Source organism: Rhinatrema bivittatum, chromosome 15 (assembly GCF_901001135.1).
Source record: "Rhinatrema bivittatum chromosome 15, aRhiBiv1.1, whole genome shotgun sequence".
In the NCBI taxonomy this organism is placed as follows: Eukaryota; Metazoa; Chordata; class Amphibia; order Gymnophiona; family Rhinatrematidae; genus Rhinatrema; species Rhinatrema bivittatum.
Window position 1 is genome coordinate 32,210,455 of NC_042629.1, and position 18,068 is coordinate 32,228,522.

At 48.5% G+C, this 18,068-nt stretch overlaps 1 protein-coding gene across 4 annotated transcripts in view; it reads left to right on the plus strand.

The window, feature by feature from the left end:
• DSCAM (DS cell adhesion molecule) overlaps positions 1–18,068 on the plus strand; it is a 569,269-nt gene that overhangs the window by 362,903 nt on the left and 188,298 nt on the right. For all 4 annotated transcript variants that reach the window (XM_029579019.1, XM_029579021.1, XM_029579022.1 and 1 more), the window contains 2 exons: positions 493–660; positions 12,051–12,121. In XM_029579019.1, the coding sequence (XP_029434879.1) occupies positions 493–660; positions 12,051–12,121 (239 nt within the window). The remainder of the gene's footprint in view (positions 1–492; positions 661–12,050; positions 12,122–18,068) is intronic.

Consider the following 18,068-nt stretch of genomic DNA (forward strand, 5'->3'; position numbering starts at 1 on the left):
TGTGATGCCTTTGATTGGACCAACTTAAGAATTACCCAAAGAGGCACATGTGCTTTGCAAACCATGCAGATACCCTCTTGGTACCATAAGGAACCAGTGTGCAACCTTGCGAACTTGAATGAATGAGTGTCTCATGTTGGTCCAGTGGAATCAGTAGCATGAGTTCAACTGAAGGGCCTCCATGTGACAGTTTCGGAAAAGGACCCTATAGCGTAGGGCAGAAGGGGGTCCACTTCAGAAGATCCCCATTTTCTTTGGCCCTTCCTGCACTACAAGAGCTGAATAAAAGGGATCGCAGCTTGCAAATAATCCACAAAAGATTGAGGAAATCATTGATTTTAGTGGGCAAAAACTCAAACTTAAAGGAGGATTCACTGCTGCATTGGGACACCAATGCATCAATCACCGAAATGCTTGTTGGACAGGCTGGAAAAGAGCCGTAAAGTAAACTAAGGGCATTTGTTTCTTCTTCGTCCACTTCTTTGTTTTAAGACTCTTGGGATTCAGTTCAGAGAACCAAAGACGTATCCCCTCAGCTCAACCAGGCCACCATCATCGACTTGCATCCATCCTCCACCTACAATATCCGCATGTACGCCAAGAACCGCATCGGAAAGAGCGAGGCCAGCAATGAGCTCACCATCACCACAGACGAAGCAGGTAGAGCGCGGCGCTGCACGCTTGCAGGGATCGGTGTGTCCCCCAAGGATTGCTCGTGTGCCCCCTGATTGCCGAGGGCTGGTGGAAGCCATTTCTTTCCTGATTGCTCTTATGTTAGCAGGGGTTATTCCAGCAGTTGCATGTGCCCTCCCTGCCCCAGCTCTAGTGCATCATCTCGCCTGCCAGGCGATCAAACCTGGGTTCACGGTACACAGTTCTACCCCCTGCTTCTCCCTTCAGCCACAGGGCCGACTCGCCTCCTTCCTCCCGTCCGCACGAGGCACGGGCAGCGTTCTATTCCGGGGCCGGCCTGGGCCAGTTGAGCAGCAGCATGCGGAATTTTCTGCTGTTGGATCGGAGACCGGCCGTTTCCTTAGAATTCCAGAGTCTCCAGGCCAGACCCGTAGAGTTCCCGTGCATGCTCATGTCAGCCTATAGGAGCCTGAGGATCCACCCCTGCATGCACAAATCTATGATTCAACCCTTCCTGCATCAATCTCGTGCCTTCCTCTGGCAGCATATTGCACAAAAAATGAAAAATCTCTCCCCCCCCCCCCCACACACAATTTTTCACTAAATTTGTCTTTATTTTGGCCCAGTAGTTCCTCTTCTCTTCATCTTCCAGCTCATTTGCACCCAGAATTAGGATCCTGGTTCCATGTGCCTTCATTTGCAACTACCTGTTTCTTCCCTTTGTTTGATAGATCTTCCCTACCACTGTTCCCAGTCTGGTCATTAGAGCCCAGGAGCCGTGCACCAGGGCTCCCTCCAGAATCTTGGGTCATGGGCTCTGAATCTGGCTACTAGGTGTTACCCTTATTGATGATTATAGCTCCCTTCCCCAAAAATCTGTGGTCAAGCTTCACAGCAACCCCAGGCTGCAGGTGACCTGGTTTGCGAATCAACCCAGAGATCCTCCTCGTACTACACTACATAGCAGAATAATTCATACAGCATTCTGCCCCCCTCCTCCCCATACTGTACAGAATGATGAATTGCACAGCGCTCTGTCCCATCTCTCCCCGTTTTATACCATACAGAAGGATGAGTCCCACAGCGCTGTGCCCCATCCCTCCCCATATTATACTGTACAGATGAATGAGCCACCAGGCTAGTCCACAGAATGCCTTGTCATATTGCACATTTGCACCTCAAGAGTTTTCCAAGGAGCTACAATTCATTGAAATTAGATTTAAAAAGAATTTAGGAGGAATTCAGATTAGCAAATTGATACTAGAACTGTGAAGTATTAAAGAAAGCTACAGGCTGCCATCTAGTGGTTGTTTGATGCATTGCATGAGCTGTGCCTTTCAAATACTGCCCTTTCTTTCTGAGAATTATTATAATTCTATTGAATTTCATTCATGGTCATCACCCCCTCAGCTGGTCGTTGCATAGCAACCTCCTTTCTTCCAATCAGAAGAGCAGGTGAGCAGGTTTCGTGGGGGCAGATGCTGCCGTCACCGGACCTGGGAGCCTTTTCTGCACCTGCTCCTGTGGCGTGCACAAAAGCATCCTCTGCTTTCTGAGGCAGTGGCTGGCTGCCTTTTAATCCTACCTCCCATTTGGTCTGTTGCACAACCCTGGGAGTGGTTTCTGTCTTGGTATCTTTAGCAATTGGATTGTGTGGAAAGATGTCTTTGAGCTGCTGGAGGCATTCCTGCAGAAAAGCAGCTATGCAGACGGGTAGTGTCCGCGCCTCGGTAGGGTGAGCTTGTAATGTAGGTGTAGCACACTTTAATAATCTGCTGTACTTTATGGCGTGAGTCACACGGCACCCCATCCCTCTCCATACTATAGTGTACAGCAGAATGAGTCACACAGCTCTCTGTCCCAGCCCTCTCCATACTATAGTGTACAGCAGAATGAGTCACACAGCGCTCTGTCCCAGCCCTCTCCATACTATAGTATACAGCAGAATGAGTCACACAGCGCTCTGTCCCATCCCTCTCCATACTATAGTGTACAGCAGAATGAGTCACACAGCGCTCTGTCCCAGCCCTCACCATACTATAGTGTACAGAAGGATGAGTCGCACAGCGCTCTGTCCCAGCCCTCTCCATACTATAGTATACAGCAGAATGAGTCACACAGCGCTCTGTCCCATCCCTCTCCATACTATAGTGTACAGCAGAATGAGTCACACAGCGCTCTGTCCCATCCCTCTCCATACTATAGTGTACAGCAGAATGAGTCACACAGCGCTCTTTCCCATCCCTCTCCATACTATAGTATACAGCAGAATGAGTCACACAGCTCTCTGTCCCAGCCCTCACCATACTATAGTGTACAGAAGAATGAGTCACACAGCGCTCTGTCCCATCCCTCTCCATACTATAGTGTTCAGAAGGATGAGTCACACAGCGCTCTGTCCCATCCCTCTCCATACTATAGTGTTCAGAAGGATGAGTCACACAGCGCTCTGTCCCAGCCCTCACCATACTATAGTGTTCAGAAGGATGAGTCACACAGCGCTCTGTCCCAGCCCTCACCATACTATAGTGTTCAGAAGGATGAGTCACACAGCGCTCTGTCCCATCCCTCTCCATACTATAGTGTTCAGAAGGATGAGTCACACAGCGCTCTGTCCCATCCCTCTCCATACTATAGTGTTCAGAAGGATGAGTCACACAGCGCTCTGTCCCATCCCTCTCCATACTATAGTGTTCAGAAGGATGAGTCACACAGCGCTCTGTCCCAGCCCTCACCATACTATAGTGTACAGCAGAATGAGTCACACAGCGCTCTGTCCCAGCCCTCACCATACTATAGTGTTCAGAAGGATGAGTCACAAAGCTCTCTGTCCCATCCCTCTCCATACTATAGTGTACAGAAGGATGAGTCACACAGCTCTCTGTCCCAGCCCTCACCATACTATAGTATACAGCAGAATGAGTCACACAGCTCTCTGTCCCAGCCCTCACCATACTATAGTATACAGCAGAATGAGTCACACAGCTCTCTGTCCCAGCCCTCACCATACTATAGTGTACAGCAGAATGAGTCACACAGCGCTCTGTCCCATCCCTCTCCATACTATAGTGTTCAGAAGGATGAGTCACACAGCGCTCTGTCCCAGCCCTCACCATACTATAGTATACAGCAGAATGAGTCACACAGCTCTCTGTCCCAGCCCTCTCCATACTATAGTGTACAGCAGAATGAGTCACACAGTGCTCTGTCCCATCCCTCTCCATACTATAGTGTACAGAAGGATGAGTCACAAAGCTCTCTGTCCCATCCCTCTCCATACTATAGTGTTCAGAAGGATGAGTCACACAGCGCTCTGTCCCATCCCTCTCCATACTATAGTGTTCAGAAGGATGAGTCACACAGCGCTCTGTCCCATCCCTCTCCATACTATAGTGTTCAGAAGGATGAGTCACACAGCGCTCTGTCCCAGCCCTCACCATACTATAGTATACAGCAGAATGAGTCACACAGCTCTCTGTCCCAGCCCTCACCATACTATAGTGTACAGCAGAATGAGTCACACAGCTCTCTGTCCCAGCCCTCACCATACTATAGTGTACAGCAGAATGAGTCACACAGCGCTCTGTCCCATCCCTCTCCATACTATAGTGTTCAGAAGGATGAGTCACACAGCGCTCTGTCCCAGCCCTCACCATACTATAGTATACAGCAGAATGAGTCACACAGCGCTCTGTCCCATCCCTCTCCATACTATAGTGTTCAGAAGGATGAGTCACACAGCGCTCTGTCCCATCCCTCTCCATACTATAGTGTACAGAAGGATGAGTCACACAGCTCTCTGTCCCATCCCTCTCCATACTATAGTGTTCAGAAGGATGAGTCACACAGCGCTCTGTCCCAGCCCTCACCATACTATAGTATACAGCAGAATGAGTCACACAGCGCTCTGTCCCAGCCCTCACCATACTATAGTGTACAGCAGAATGAGTCACACAGCGCTCTGTCCCAGCCCTCACCATACTATAGTGTACAGCAGAATGAGTCACACAGCGCTCTGTCCCATCCCTCTCCATACTATAGTGTACAGAAGGATGAGTCACACAGCGCTCTGTCCCAGCCCTCACCATACTATAGTATACAGCAGAATGAGTCACACAGCGCTCTGTCCCATCCCTCTCCATACTATAGTGTTCAGAAGGATGAGTCACACAGCGCTCTGTCCCATCCCTCTCCATACTATAGTGTTCAGAAGGATGAGTCACACAGCGCTCTGTCCCATCCCTCTCCATACTATAGTGTTCAGAAGGATGAGTCACACAGCGCTCTGTCCCAGCCCTCACCATACTATAGTATACAGCAGAATGAGTCACACAGCTCTCTGTCCCAGCCCTCACCATACTATAGTGTACAGCAGAATGAGTCACACAGCTCTCTGTCCCAGCCCTCACCATACTATAGTGTACAGCAGAATGAGTCACACAGCGCTCTGTCCCATCCCTCTCCATACTATAGTGTTCAGAAGGATGAGTCACACAGCGCTCTGTCCCAGCCCTCACCATACTATAGTGTACAGCAGAATGAGTCACACAGCGCTCTGTCCCATCCCTCTCCATACTATAGTGTTCAGAAGGATGAGTCACACAGCGCTCTGTCCCATCCCTCTCCATACTATAGTGTTCAGAAGGATGAGTCACACAGCGCTCTGTCCCATCCCTCTCCATACTATAGTGTTCAGAAGGATGAGTCACACAGCGCTCTGTCCCAGCCCTCACCATACTATAGTATACAGCAGAATGAGTCACACAGCTCTCTGTCCCAGCCCTCACCATACTATAGTATACAGCAGAATGAGTCACACAGCTCTCTGTCCCAGCCCTCACCATACTATAGTATACAGCAGAATGAGTCACACAGCTCTCTGTCCCATCCCTCTCCATACTATAGTGTTCAGAAGGATGAGTCACACAGCGCTCTGTCCCAGCCCTCACCATACTATAGTATACAGCAGAATGAGTCACACAGCGCTCTGTCCCATCCCTCTCCATACTATAGTGTACAGCAGAATGAGTCACACAGCGCTCTGTCCCAGCCCTCACCATACTATAGTGTTCAGAAGGATGAGTCACACAGCGCTCTGTCCCATCCCTCACCATACTATAGTATACAGCAGAATAAGTCACACAGCGCTCTGCTCCGTCCCTTCCCATACTAGTATAGTGTACAGAAGGATGAGTCACACAGCGCTCTGTCCCAGCCCTCACCATACTATAGTGTACAGAAGGATGAGTCACACAGCTCTCTGTCCCAGCCCTCACCATACTATAGTGTACAGAAGGATGAGTCACACAGCGCTCTGTCCCAGCCCTCACCATACTATAGTATACAGAAGGATGAGTCACACAGCGCTCTGTCCCAGCCCTCACCATACTATAGTATACAGAAGGATGAGTCACACAGCTCTCTGTCCCAGCCCTCACCATACTATAGTATACAGCAGAATGAGTCACACAGCGCTCTGCTCCGTCCCTTCCCATACTAGTATAGTGTACAGAAGGATGAGTCACACAGCGCTCTGTCCCATCCCTCTCCATACTATAGTATACAGCAGAATGAGTCACACAGCGCTCTGCTCCGTCCCTTCCCATACTAATATAGTGTACAGAAGGATGAGTCACACAGCGCTCTGTCCCATCCCTCTCCATACTATAGTGTACAGAAGGATGAGTCACACAGTTCTCTGTCCCAGCCCTCACCATACTATAGTATACAGCAGAATGAGTCACACAGCGCTCTGCTCCGTCCCTTCCCATACTAGTATAGTGTACAGAAGGATGAGTCACACAGCGCTCTGTCCCATCCCTCTCCATACTATAGTGTACAGAAGGATGAGTCACACAGTTCTCTGTCCCAGCCCTCACCATACTATAGTATACAGCAGAATGAGTCACACAGCGCTCTGCTCCGTCCCTTCCCATACTAGTATAGTGTACAGAAGGATGAGTCACACAGCGCTCTGTCCCATCCCTCTCCATACTATAGTATACAGCAGAATGAGTCACACAGCGCTCTGCTCCGTCCCTTCCCATACTAATATAGTGTACAGAAGGATGAGTCACACAGCGCTCTGTCCCATCCCTCTCCATACTATAGTGTTCAGAAGGATGAGTCACACAGCGCTCTGTCCCAGCCCTCACCATACTATAGTATACAGCAGAATGAGTCACACAGCGCTCTGTCCCATCCCTCTCCATACTATAGTGTTCAGAAGGATGAGTCACACAGCGCTCTGTCCCAGCCCTCACCATACTATAGTGTACAGCAGAATAAGTCACACAGTGCTCTGTCCCATCCCTCTCCATACTATAGTGTACAGAAGGATGAGTCACAAAGCTCTCTGTCCCAGCCCTCACCATACTATAGTATACAGCAGAATGAGTCGCACAGCGCTCTGCTCCGTCCCTTCTCCTACTATAGCGGACACAGCACTCTAGCCCATCCTGTGAACTCTGCAGAAGGAGGAGTCACTGTGTCATACAGTACATGGTTTTGTGTTACGTGAAACTGGTAAATAATATGACCTGAGAGTGCGTGAATATGCTCCCAGATGGTTTCACTCTGACTTCATGTTTGAGAATTAGGATAAGATTTGAAAACCAGAATCCCCATTGGTACGTAATAGGGTTTTGTGGCTGCACTGCAGGATTTGTTCCCAGTGCTAGCCCTGCACCCTGCTTTGGTGTCTGTACCAGCCGCTGACCCCTCCTCTTTAGGGGACAGCTGTCCTCTAGTGCCAGTCCCTCCATGTACGCTTTCAGTCCCTCATTCTACCTTAAGGAGCCTGGTTCAGGCTTTTATCTCAGGTCTCCTTAAGGCAGAAAGCTTGGGGAGGCCCCAGGGAGCTGGTAGGACCTCACGATACACCCAAACGGTGGACGTTTACCTGTTAGTTGTGCCTGATGCAAAGTGAGCCACTGTCTTGATTCTTGAATCTTTGAAGCACTGTTAATAAATACCTGCACCATAGCTAAGTTGGTCCGGTCATCTTATATTTCTGAACTGTTCCTGCGGCCGCAGCAGGCCCAAATTTGCTACGTTCCCAGCTTTGAGATCTGTGTGCGTGTGTTGCAAGTTGGTTCCACTATTTCTGTTCGCTTTTGATCCTGTTCTGCTGGTGCATCAAATGCCTGCACTTGTACTTCTGATTTCCATAAGAAAAACAAGAGCTGCCAATCCTTTGCATGCAGTGAGGGAAATCCAGGACTGGATCAGCCTGTCCCCGAAAACTGGAGCCAACTCACCACCATACTTGTAATGTATTTTTATCTTCATGTGTATTGATAGCCGCACTGAACAGTTGCGAAATTTATAAGAGCTTTAAATAAAATAAACAAATAGACAAATATTTAGGGTCATCCCTCCATCCATCCCCCTTCTCCCCTTTTCATTAAAAGTTGCAAGATCAGAGCATAAGAAGCAGGCTGCAGGAGGGAGAGGAAATTGGAGCCGAGGTAACCAAAGGGACAGGGGGTCAGTCTGGTTTCCAGGTCATCTGTCAGCCTTTGATCCCCATCTCCAGACTCCGCTATCTATCTCCCATCGGTTCTGAGCATGTGACATGAAATGTAAGAGAGCAAAACCAGGACGCCCCTCCCGCCCCCAGAAATTAGGGAAAATACTCCGTGAGAAGGGTTTGGCCGGGCTCTGCTCGTTGGCTGGCTGAAGTGCGGCCGTTCACCCGAAGTCGGGAACCAAAACCAGTCCGTATCACACACCACATGAGCTCAGGGCCGGTGCCTGCACTGCCGGCTCCCTCCAAAGCCACGGAGCCGTAGCAAACCACGGCCTTTAAAATGAAGGCGCCACAGAAAAGAGATGCCACATTCACATAGCTGGAAGAGATGAATCCTTCTTCTTCTGGGGTAAAAATGACCATTTTTCTGTTTTAGCCTTTCAACAAGGGGCCCTTAATATATTAATATATTTTTGTTTATTTACCATCTCATCGCGATCCTCTATCCGGCAGGAGCTCAGGTGCCTTTACACTAGAGGAGCAGTGGGGTTGTTAAGCAGAGGAACTCAAATACGTGGCCTTGTGTGTGGACTATTAAGCAGTGTCCGTACGGCTTCCTTGCAATAACGTTTTTTGCTCATTGTTCGGGAGACGGGTGAGAGGGAGCAGAATGGTATTGCTTAGCCAGAGCATTAGGACACTATGGGAAGAGTTTTCCTAAGGATCCAGCCAGCTCACTCGAGAGTTAAGCGGTTGGATCTTTTGGGGTGAAGAGACCACCTGGCAGAATGGCTAAATTTGACCAGTTGAATTCACAGCTACGGGGCTTCTGACTAAAGGGCCGATAAAATAATTATGCGCCTAAAACGGGTGCTGAACGGTCGGCGCCCGCTTTCTTAACATGCCCCCATGCGCCCCACCTGGGGGCGCCATGCAATATTTAAATTAGGGGTTGCGTTAGCAAGGAAGCGCTAGGAGCCCTCAGCAATTAACGCCTGGTCTGGGCAGGTGTTAATTTTTGATTGCAGAAATGTGCGTCCTGGACGCACATTTTTTTCTTGCATCGGGAGTGAATAGCTAATAGGCTCACTTACATGCATTTGCATGTGGAGAGCACTATTGGTTTCACTCTGCGTTGGACCCGGGATGTAGAGGCGCTAATCCCCTTAGGGGTAGATTTTCAAAAAAATACGCGCACGCGTCCATGTGCATGCACTACCCGGCGCACACATGGACACGCGCATGTTATAAAATTCCGGGTCGGCGCACACAAGCGGGGGTATAATTTAGCAAATTCACGTAGCGATGCATCGGGGCCTTCCCCAGTTCCTTCCCAGTCCGCTCCAATTAAGGAGCGGACTGGGAGGGAACTTCCCAACCCCCTACCCTAACTTTCCTTCCCTTATCCTACCCTCCCCCTATTCTTATCCCAGCCCCCCCCCCCCCCCATATTTTTTAAATTCACCTTTTGCTCCTGCAAAGGAGCAGGAATAAGTTGCGTGCGCTGGCACAGCAGCAAATGACCGCTGTACCAGGCGCCTCGCCCCGCTCTGCCCCCTGGACTGCCCCCTTTTAAGGCCCCGGTAATTACACGCATCCCGGGGTTTAAAATCCAGCCTTTATTGCATAAGGGGATTAGTTAGCGCCTCTACAACAAGCGTCCAACTACAGGTTAACAGTGCATCGGCCCCTAAGAAGGCGAGTGCTAGCTGTCTAAGTTTAGCTGCCTAAGTCAGGCCACTCAAACAGCAGGCCTAAATCTGGAAAGCTAAGTTTTAACTTTCCAGATACAGGGTTATTTTTAGCTGAAAATCCAGCTGGTTAGGTTTGACTTGAAAGCAGGTTAACTCAATTGGCCGACTGAGGGGATATGATAGAGGTGTTTAAAATCATGAGAGGTCTAGAACGGGTAGATGTGAATCGGTTATTTACTCTTTCGTATAATAGAAAGACTAGGGGGCACTCCATGAAGTTAGCATGTGGCACATTTAAAACTAATCGGAGAAAGTTCTTTTTTACTCAACGCACAATTAAACTCTGGAATTTGTTGCCAGAGGATGTGGTTACTGCAGTTAGTGTAGCTGGGTTTAAAAAAGGATTGGATAAGTTCTTAGAGAAGTCCATTACCTGCTATTAATTAAGTTGACTTAGAAAATAGCCACTGCTATTACTAGCAATGGTAACATGGAATAGACTTAGTTTTTGGGTACTTGCCAGGTTCTTATGGCCTGGATTGGCCACTGTTGGAAACAGGATGCTGGGCTTGATGGACCCTTGGTCTGACCCAGTATGGCATATCTTATGTTCTTATGTTTTGGCCAGCTAAGTCAAGCAACTAACATTGCTTTGACAATCTTTCCCTATTTGCCTTATTTAAATATGATGAAGTACTGGCCAGGTAAAGGACCCTGGTGGTTTCAGGACTAGGAAGTTGGGAAGGGGATGGTGTTCAAGTAGTTATCTGGTGCCTCTTGTTGTAGACAAGGTTTCAACAGATAAGCAGTTGAGGCTGAATCCAGGGGACAAGGGTCCCTTGGCTTGAGATTTACTGGTAAGCTTGTATTTACCATGTCTAGAGGAGATATTGGGGAATAGGTTGGCCATATTCCTGGCTGACAAATAGGGTGGGTATGAAGTATATGGGCATCTGGACAAGCTCTGGAACCGTAGTCATCATCTTGCGTATGGCTGACTCAGTTGTTGAACTGTGACTATAATTTTACACTGGATGTTGAAGCCAGTTAATTTAATGTCTCCTTCATACTTCTGAATCTGGCGTCAGATTAATATTAAATGTTCCATGGTCTGTTCCAGATAGCCACAGTCACACTCTGGTGAAGATCTCAATTTCTGTTTATGCATGAGGTATCCACATTTATTAGTGGTATCTACTGATATGGTTTGGAGATGTCCATAGTCCATGTGGATGATCAAAACCAGGTACCTTCTATATCGGGTCTTCCACAAGAAGTTTATTAATAACTTCTCGTAATCTCCATTCAACTCTTCATGCCTTGTTTAAGGTTGAAAGCATGATGTGACGTTGAGTATTGATGAGGAATTTTGGTAAGATCTTGGTAGACAGAAAGATGTTCATCAGTCTCGGTTCTCTGGTATTCTTGGAGGATGGAAGCATTACAGTGGAGAGAAGAGCATAATTTACCCAAACCGGCAGTCACGGTACTGGAGTAGATATAGCACATCACAGTGTTCAATCAGACATTGGTCGAGTGTCATAACTTCTAGCAGATAAAAAACCAGAACAAAACCTCCAGTCCTCCTTGCCTTTCCATTTTTTTGCTCCCTCCTCCAAAATGGCAGATCCTCCTCGATTTCCTGCTGTGCCCTCGAGGTATTGGTTGTAAGGACGCTCCGTGCTTCTCCCATGCCAGTGTCTTGATCCTGTTTGAATGCCGAGCTCATCTGGGGGTTGGCTTCCTCCAAAGCTTCTGCTTCTTGTGGCTGGGCCATGGTGGGTTGGAGAGGAGCTGATGGCCATGAGCTGTAGGGCTGCCCTTGCCACTTAGGGGGATCATCCTTGACTTGCAAAGGATTAAAACAACAATCTGCTAAATAAATATTATGCATGCATATATTTCATTCTTTATTCAGCCTCTTTGGAACAATATGCTTGAAGCAGATCACTAAAATAAAAGAAAATTAGCATAAATTTACAGTACATATATGGAACCAACAAACAATTTTACAAATAAGACCAAGTATATAAACAAAGATAGCAGATAGTTAGCCAACACCCAGCACCTTTTGTGTGGTGCAGCGTTCCATGTCAAACTACTTCCTATTCACCCCTTTAACGATCTTCACCGTACCTGTAAGCTTTAGGCTCCTCAATAGCTGCTGCTGCTGTTGCTGCTTTCTCTATTTCAAGTTCCCTCCTTGACAGAGCACCTGTTTATATAGACTGTTTGCTTTTTTTTCTTATCAGCTCCGGATGGCCCACCTCAGGAAGTTCAGCTTGAGCCTATGACTTCGCAGAGTATACGTGTGACCTGGAAGGTACAGTATAGAAGTAAAACATTGCAGGGGCTCTTGCTGTCCATTTGTCTGCCTGCCTGTCCCAAGGACTCTCTTACCTGGTGAAAGTTTTTATAGCTGTAAATGCACTGTCAGGCCAGCTCATTTCAAATCAATACAGAATCTTGCAATCACATTGGATAATTTTGAGTGCTCCGGCATGTCTTCACTTGTGTTCAAAGCCCGGCTGCGCCTACCTCTCAATAACAGCCTCCCTGGTATTAGTCATTACAGATTGCTGTTTTAAGTTATGTTAAACACTTTCCAGAGTTTTTTCTTCAACTCTGCTCTAAATGTGGAAAAGAGACACGATAAATAGAAGCAGATCTGTGCATTGAGGGGAAAAATAGAACGAGCATGAGGCTGCGTGACATGGCAAGAATGGGAGAAAGATTTATGGGTAAATTGGCTCCTTGCAGTGTTATCAATGCAGTGTGTGCTCCTTTGGAAAACTGCCACATTGTTAATCTGTGCAGTGTGCATGCCTTTGGTGAACTGGCCACTTGTTAGCAGTGCAGTGTGCGCTCTTTTGGTAAACCGCCACCTTGTCAGGGTTATTGGCACAGAGTGCGCTCTTTTGGTAAACCGCCACCTTGTCAGGGTTATTGGCACAGAGTGCGCTCTTTTGGTAAACCGCCGCCTTGTCAGGGTTATTGGTACAGAGTGCGCTCTTTTGGTAAACCGCCACCTTGTCAGGGTTATTGGCACAGAGTGCGCTCTTTTGGTAAACCGCCGCCTTGTCAGGGTTATTGGCACAGAGTGCGCTCTTTTGGTAAACCGCCGCCTTGTCAGGGTTATTGGCACAGAGTGCGCTCTTTTGGTAAACCGCCGCCTTGTCAGGGTTATTGGTACAGAGTGCGCTCTTTTGGTAAACCGCCACCTTGTCAGGGTTATTGGTACAGAGTGCGCTCTTTTGGTAAACCGCCGCCTTGTCAGGGTTATTGGCACAGAGTGCGCTCTTTTGGTAAACCGCCGCCTTGTCAGGGTTATTGGCACAGAGTGCGCTCTTTTCTTAAACCGCCGCCTTGTCAGGGTTATTGGCACAGAGTGCGCTCTTTTGGTAAACCGCCGCCTTGTCAGGGTTATTGGCACAGAGTGCGCTCTTTTCTTAAACCGCCGCCTTGTCAGGGTTATTGGCACAGATTGCGCTCTTTTGGTAAACCGCCGCCTTGTCAGGGTTATTGGCACAGAGTGCGCTCTTTTGGTAAACCGCCGCCTTGTCAGGGTTATTGGCACAGAGTGCGCTCTTTTGGTAAACCGCCGCCTTGTCAGGGTTATTGGCACAGAGTGCGCTCTTTTCGTAAACCGCCGCCTTGTCAGGGTTATTGGCACAGAGTGCGCTCTTTTGGTAAACCGCCGCCTTGTCAGGGTTATTGGCACAGAGTGCGCTCTTTTGGTAAACCGCCGCCTTGTCAGTTATTGGCACAGAGTGCGCTCTTTTGGTAAACCGCCGCCTTGTCAGGGTTATTGGCACAGAGTGCGCTCTTTTGGTAAACCCCCCGCCTTGTCAGGGTTATTGGCACAGAGTGCGCTCTTTTCTTAAACCGCCGCCTTGTCAGGGTTATTGGCACAGAGTGCGCTCTTTTGGTAAACCGCCGCCTTGTCAGGGTTATTGGCACAGAGTGCGCTCTTTTCTTAAACCGCCGCCTTGTCAGGGTTATTGGCACAGATTGCGCTCTTTTGGTAAACCGCCCGCCTTGTCAGGGTTATTGGCACAGAGTGCGCTCTTTTGGTAAACCGCCGCCTTGTCAGGGTTATTGGCACAGAGTGCGCTCTTTTGGTAAACCGCCGCCTTGTCAGGGTTATTGGCACAGAGTGCGCTCTTTTGGTAAACCGCCGCCTTGTCAGGGTTATTGGCACAGAGTGCGCTCTTTCGGTATACCGCCGCCTTGTCAGGGTTATTGGCACAGAGTGCGCTCTTTTGGTAAACCGCCGCCTTGTCAGTTATTGGCACAGAGTGCGCTCTTTTGGTAAACCCCCGCCTTGTCAGGGTTATTGGCACAGAGTGCGCTCTTTTGGTAAACCCCCGCCTTGTCAGGGTTATTGGCACAGAGTGCGCTCTTTTCTTAAACCGCCGCCTTGTCAGGGTTATTGGCACAGAGTGCGCTCTTTTGGTAAACCGCCGCCTTGTCAGGGTTATTGGTACAGAGTGCGCTCTTTTGGTAAACCGCCGCCTTGTCAGGGTTATTGGCACAGAGTGCGCTCTTTTGGTAAACCGCCGCCTTGTCAGGGTTATTGGCACAGAGTGCGCTCTTTTGGTAAACCGCCGCCTTGTCAGGGTTATTGGCACAGAGTGCGCTCTTTTGGTAAACCGCCGCCTTGTCAGGGTTATTGGCACAGAGTGCGCTCTTTTGGTAAACCGCCGCCTTGTCAGGGTTATTGGCACAGAGTGCGCTCTTTTCTTAAACCGCCGCCTTGTCAGGGTTATTGGCACAGAGTGCGCTCTTTTGGTAAACCGCCGCCTTGTCAGGGTTATTGGCACAGAGTGCGCTCTTTTGGTAAACCGCCGCCTTGTCAGGGTTATTGGCACAGAGTGCGCTCTTTTGGTAAACCGCCGCCTTGTCAGGGTTATTGGCACAGAGTGCGCTCTTTTCTTAAACCGCCGCCTTGTCAGGGTTATTGGCACAGAGTGCGCTCTTTTGGTAAACCGCCGCCTTGTCAGGGTTATTGGTACAGAGTGCGCTCTTTTGGTAAACCGCCGCCTTGTCAGGGTTATTGGCACAGAGTGCGCTCTTTTGGTAAACCGCCGCCTTGTCAGGGTTATTGGCACAGAGTGCGCTCTTTTGGTAAACCGCCGCCTTGTCAGGGTTATTGGCACAGAGTGCGCTCTTTTGGTAAACCGCCGCCTTGTCAGGGTTATTGGCACAGAGTGCGCTCTTTTCTTAAACCACCGCCTTGTCAGTTATTGGCTCAGAGTGCGCTCTTTTGGTAAACCACCGCCTAGTCAGGGTTATTGCCGCAGTGGGTGCTTCTTTGATAAACCGCCGCATATTCAAAATTATTGAGCAGTGTACTCTCTTTTGGTAAATTGATGCCTTTTTAGTGTTATCGGTGCAGTGTGCGCTCCTTTGGTAAATTGATGCCTTTATAGTGTTATCGGTGCAGTGTGCATGCCTTTGGTGAATTGATGTCTTGTTAGCAGCGCAATGTCTGCTCCTTTGGTAAGCCGGCACCTTGTCAGAGTTATTGCCACAATGGGTGTGCTTTTGGTAAACTGATACCTTTTCAGATCTTTATGCACAATGGTTAAGCAGACTGAGCATTTATCTCTGTGTTGGTTTCCGACTGAACCGTGCGGAGCTGATCTCTTATTCTATTAAAGCTTCTCCATGCAGGAACTGTGAACATTCCTCTCCATCCTCCGGCCCGTTCTTTATCCCAAGGGAATTTTCCATGTACATGAGCAGAATCACAATTTCTGTAGGCTGCCCAATCTTGTTTCTCCTCCAAGGCCTTCTGCAGCTCCAGGGATTTGTATGCGAAGTAAAATACCATTTTATTTTCATAAGGCAGAAGATTCTGTTAGTTACAATGTCCCTGTCGCTAAAATCAACCAGACACAGGAACCTAGCTGCTATTTGTTAAATAAATGTAAGTTTTACGAGATTTTAAGATAATACATCGATTTCTGATGGTTCTATAATTCTGAAGCAGAATCCTCAAGTCTCTGCCTGGCATTCATTAATGGAGTATTGCACAGACACACAGTCTCCATGTGACTTCCAGTGACAGAGCGCTGCATATACCCATGATCTCTGCGTGGCCTCCAGTGACAGAGCGCTGCATATGCCCCTGGTCTGCAGGGATGGAGCACTGCATATACCCATGATCTCTGCGTGGCCTCCAGTGACAGAGCGCTGCATATGCCCCTGGTCTGCAGGGATGGAGCACTGCATATACCCATGATCTCTGCGTGGCCTCCAATGACAGAGCGCTGAATATGCCCCTGGTCTGCAGGGACGGAGCGCTGCATATACCCATGATCTCTGCGTGGCCTCCAATGACAGAGCGCTGCATATGCCCCTGGTCTGCAGGGATGGAGCACTGCATATACCCATGATATCTGCGTGGCCTCCAGTGACAGAGCGCTGCATATGCCCCTGGTCTGCAGGGATGGAGCACTGCATATACCCATGATCTCTGCGTGGCCTCCAGTGACAGAGCGCTGCATATGCCCCTGGTCTCCAGGGACGGAGCGCTGCATATACCCATGATCTCTGCGTGGCCTCCAATGACAGAGCGCTGAATATGCCCCTGGTCTGCAGGGACAGAGCGCTGCATATACCCATGATCTCTGCGTGGCCTCCAATGACAGAGCGCTGAATATGCCCCTGGTCTGCAGGGACAGAGCGCTGCATATACCCATGATCTCTGCGTGGCCTCCAATGACAGAGCGCTGAATATGCCCCTGGTCTGCAGGGACAGAGCGCTGCATATACCCATGATCTCTGCGTGGCCTCCAATGACAGAGCGCTGAATATGCCCCTGGTCTGCAGGGACGGAGCGCTGCATATACCCATGATCTCTGCGTGGCCTCCAGTGATGGAGCACTGCACTTCCCCGCTTGGGCTGTTGTTCAGTTACTTCTTTTTGAAGAGATCTGGAGATGACAACTTATGCCCAAGCTTTGGATGCAAAATTGTTTCTGCGAGTAGGCCATGTTCTGGCTTCTGCATGCAAGAACTTTACAGTTGGCTTCAGGTAAATTAAACGTTTTGGAATCCAAGAATCCAGATCTGGAGACCTTTTTACTAGTTTAAAGTCACAAAATGCTTCTCTATCATAGTTCCGTCTGAATACTTCACTTCCTTTGCAAAACGTGTCCATAAAGCGGTTTATGGTCCATAATCCTCCCAGGCTGCCTTCCACCACCTCTGGCCTCCCATGGCTTGGCCTTGCTGGACCGTGCAGACCAGCTGCCCTCCAAGGACATGTGAGAGCTCCCCACCCAAAAGAAAAGAAAGATACTCTCCCACTTTGAGCTTCTCCTTATATTGACCCCCAAGGAAGCCCCCCCCCCCCATGTGATTCTCTCTCACATCTTCAAACAAAACCCCTTAATAGACCTTTGCCTCTATGACTCATTACCATAACCCACAAGTAGAGGTTAAGTGACATCCTTGAACATTTTGGTCAGGATTAAATCTCTAGTGACCAGGGCCTTCTCTGTCCTGTGCACACAAAACATGTTAGGGGTACAGAAGCTGGGTTCCCAACTTATGTTGTGCCCCTAACTGTTAGGGACACATCTTTTATGCTCTTGCCTCATGTTTTGTGCACACAACTTTTATGCTCAGAAATCATGGTTTGTGTGCATGAAACGTGATTTATGCATGTTTCTTTTTTTTTTTTTTAGGTTTACATGCTTTTTTTTTTTTAAACTCCTGATGCATTTCCATACTATGAGCTTACTGCATCGGTGGTTAACTTTTTTGTAGCAAGTGTTAAGAAAATGTGTGCCCATATTCATTGCACATTTTTTACGCCTGTCTTATTACTTGGAGCTCCGAGGGGGAGCGATCTTTGTGGGTCATGTCTGCAAGGGAGGTGACTTTTTGTCCTGTACCCTATCCTAAAGAGGTGGTCATAGCCTAAGATAGGGGAGGCCAAGGCTTTAAGGCATGGGAGATTTTTGTCCTGGGGTTCAAGGGTGGATTTCTGAGATGTCCTGAAAATCCAAGACTCAGAGGGTAATTCTCTGTTGGAGCAAGAGGATTAAGCTTTGTGGGGAGTCAGAGGGAAGCCTGCCTTGCAGGGAGAAGGTCCCCAAGAGCTGCTGCCAAAAGAGAAGCATCAACTACTATAAATCCACAACAGTGGGGGTAAATACAATCGTACACCATTCAAAACCCGCACTTAATCTACTCTTACATTTTATTATATGAATTTTTATTTTTTATTTTTTACTTTTATTTATAAACTCACACCC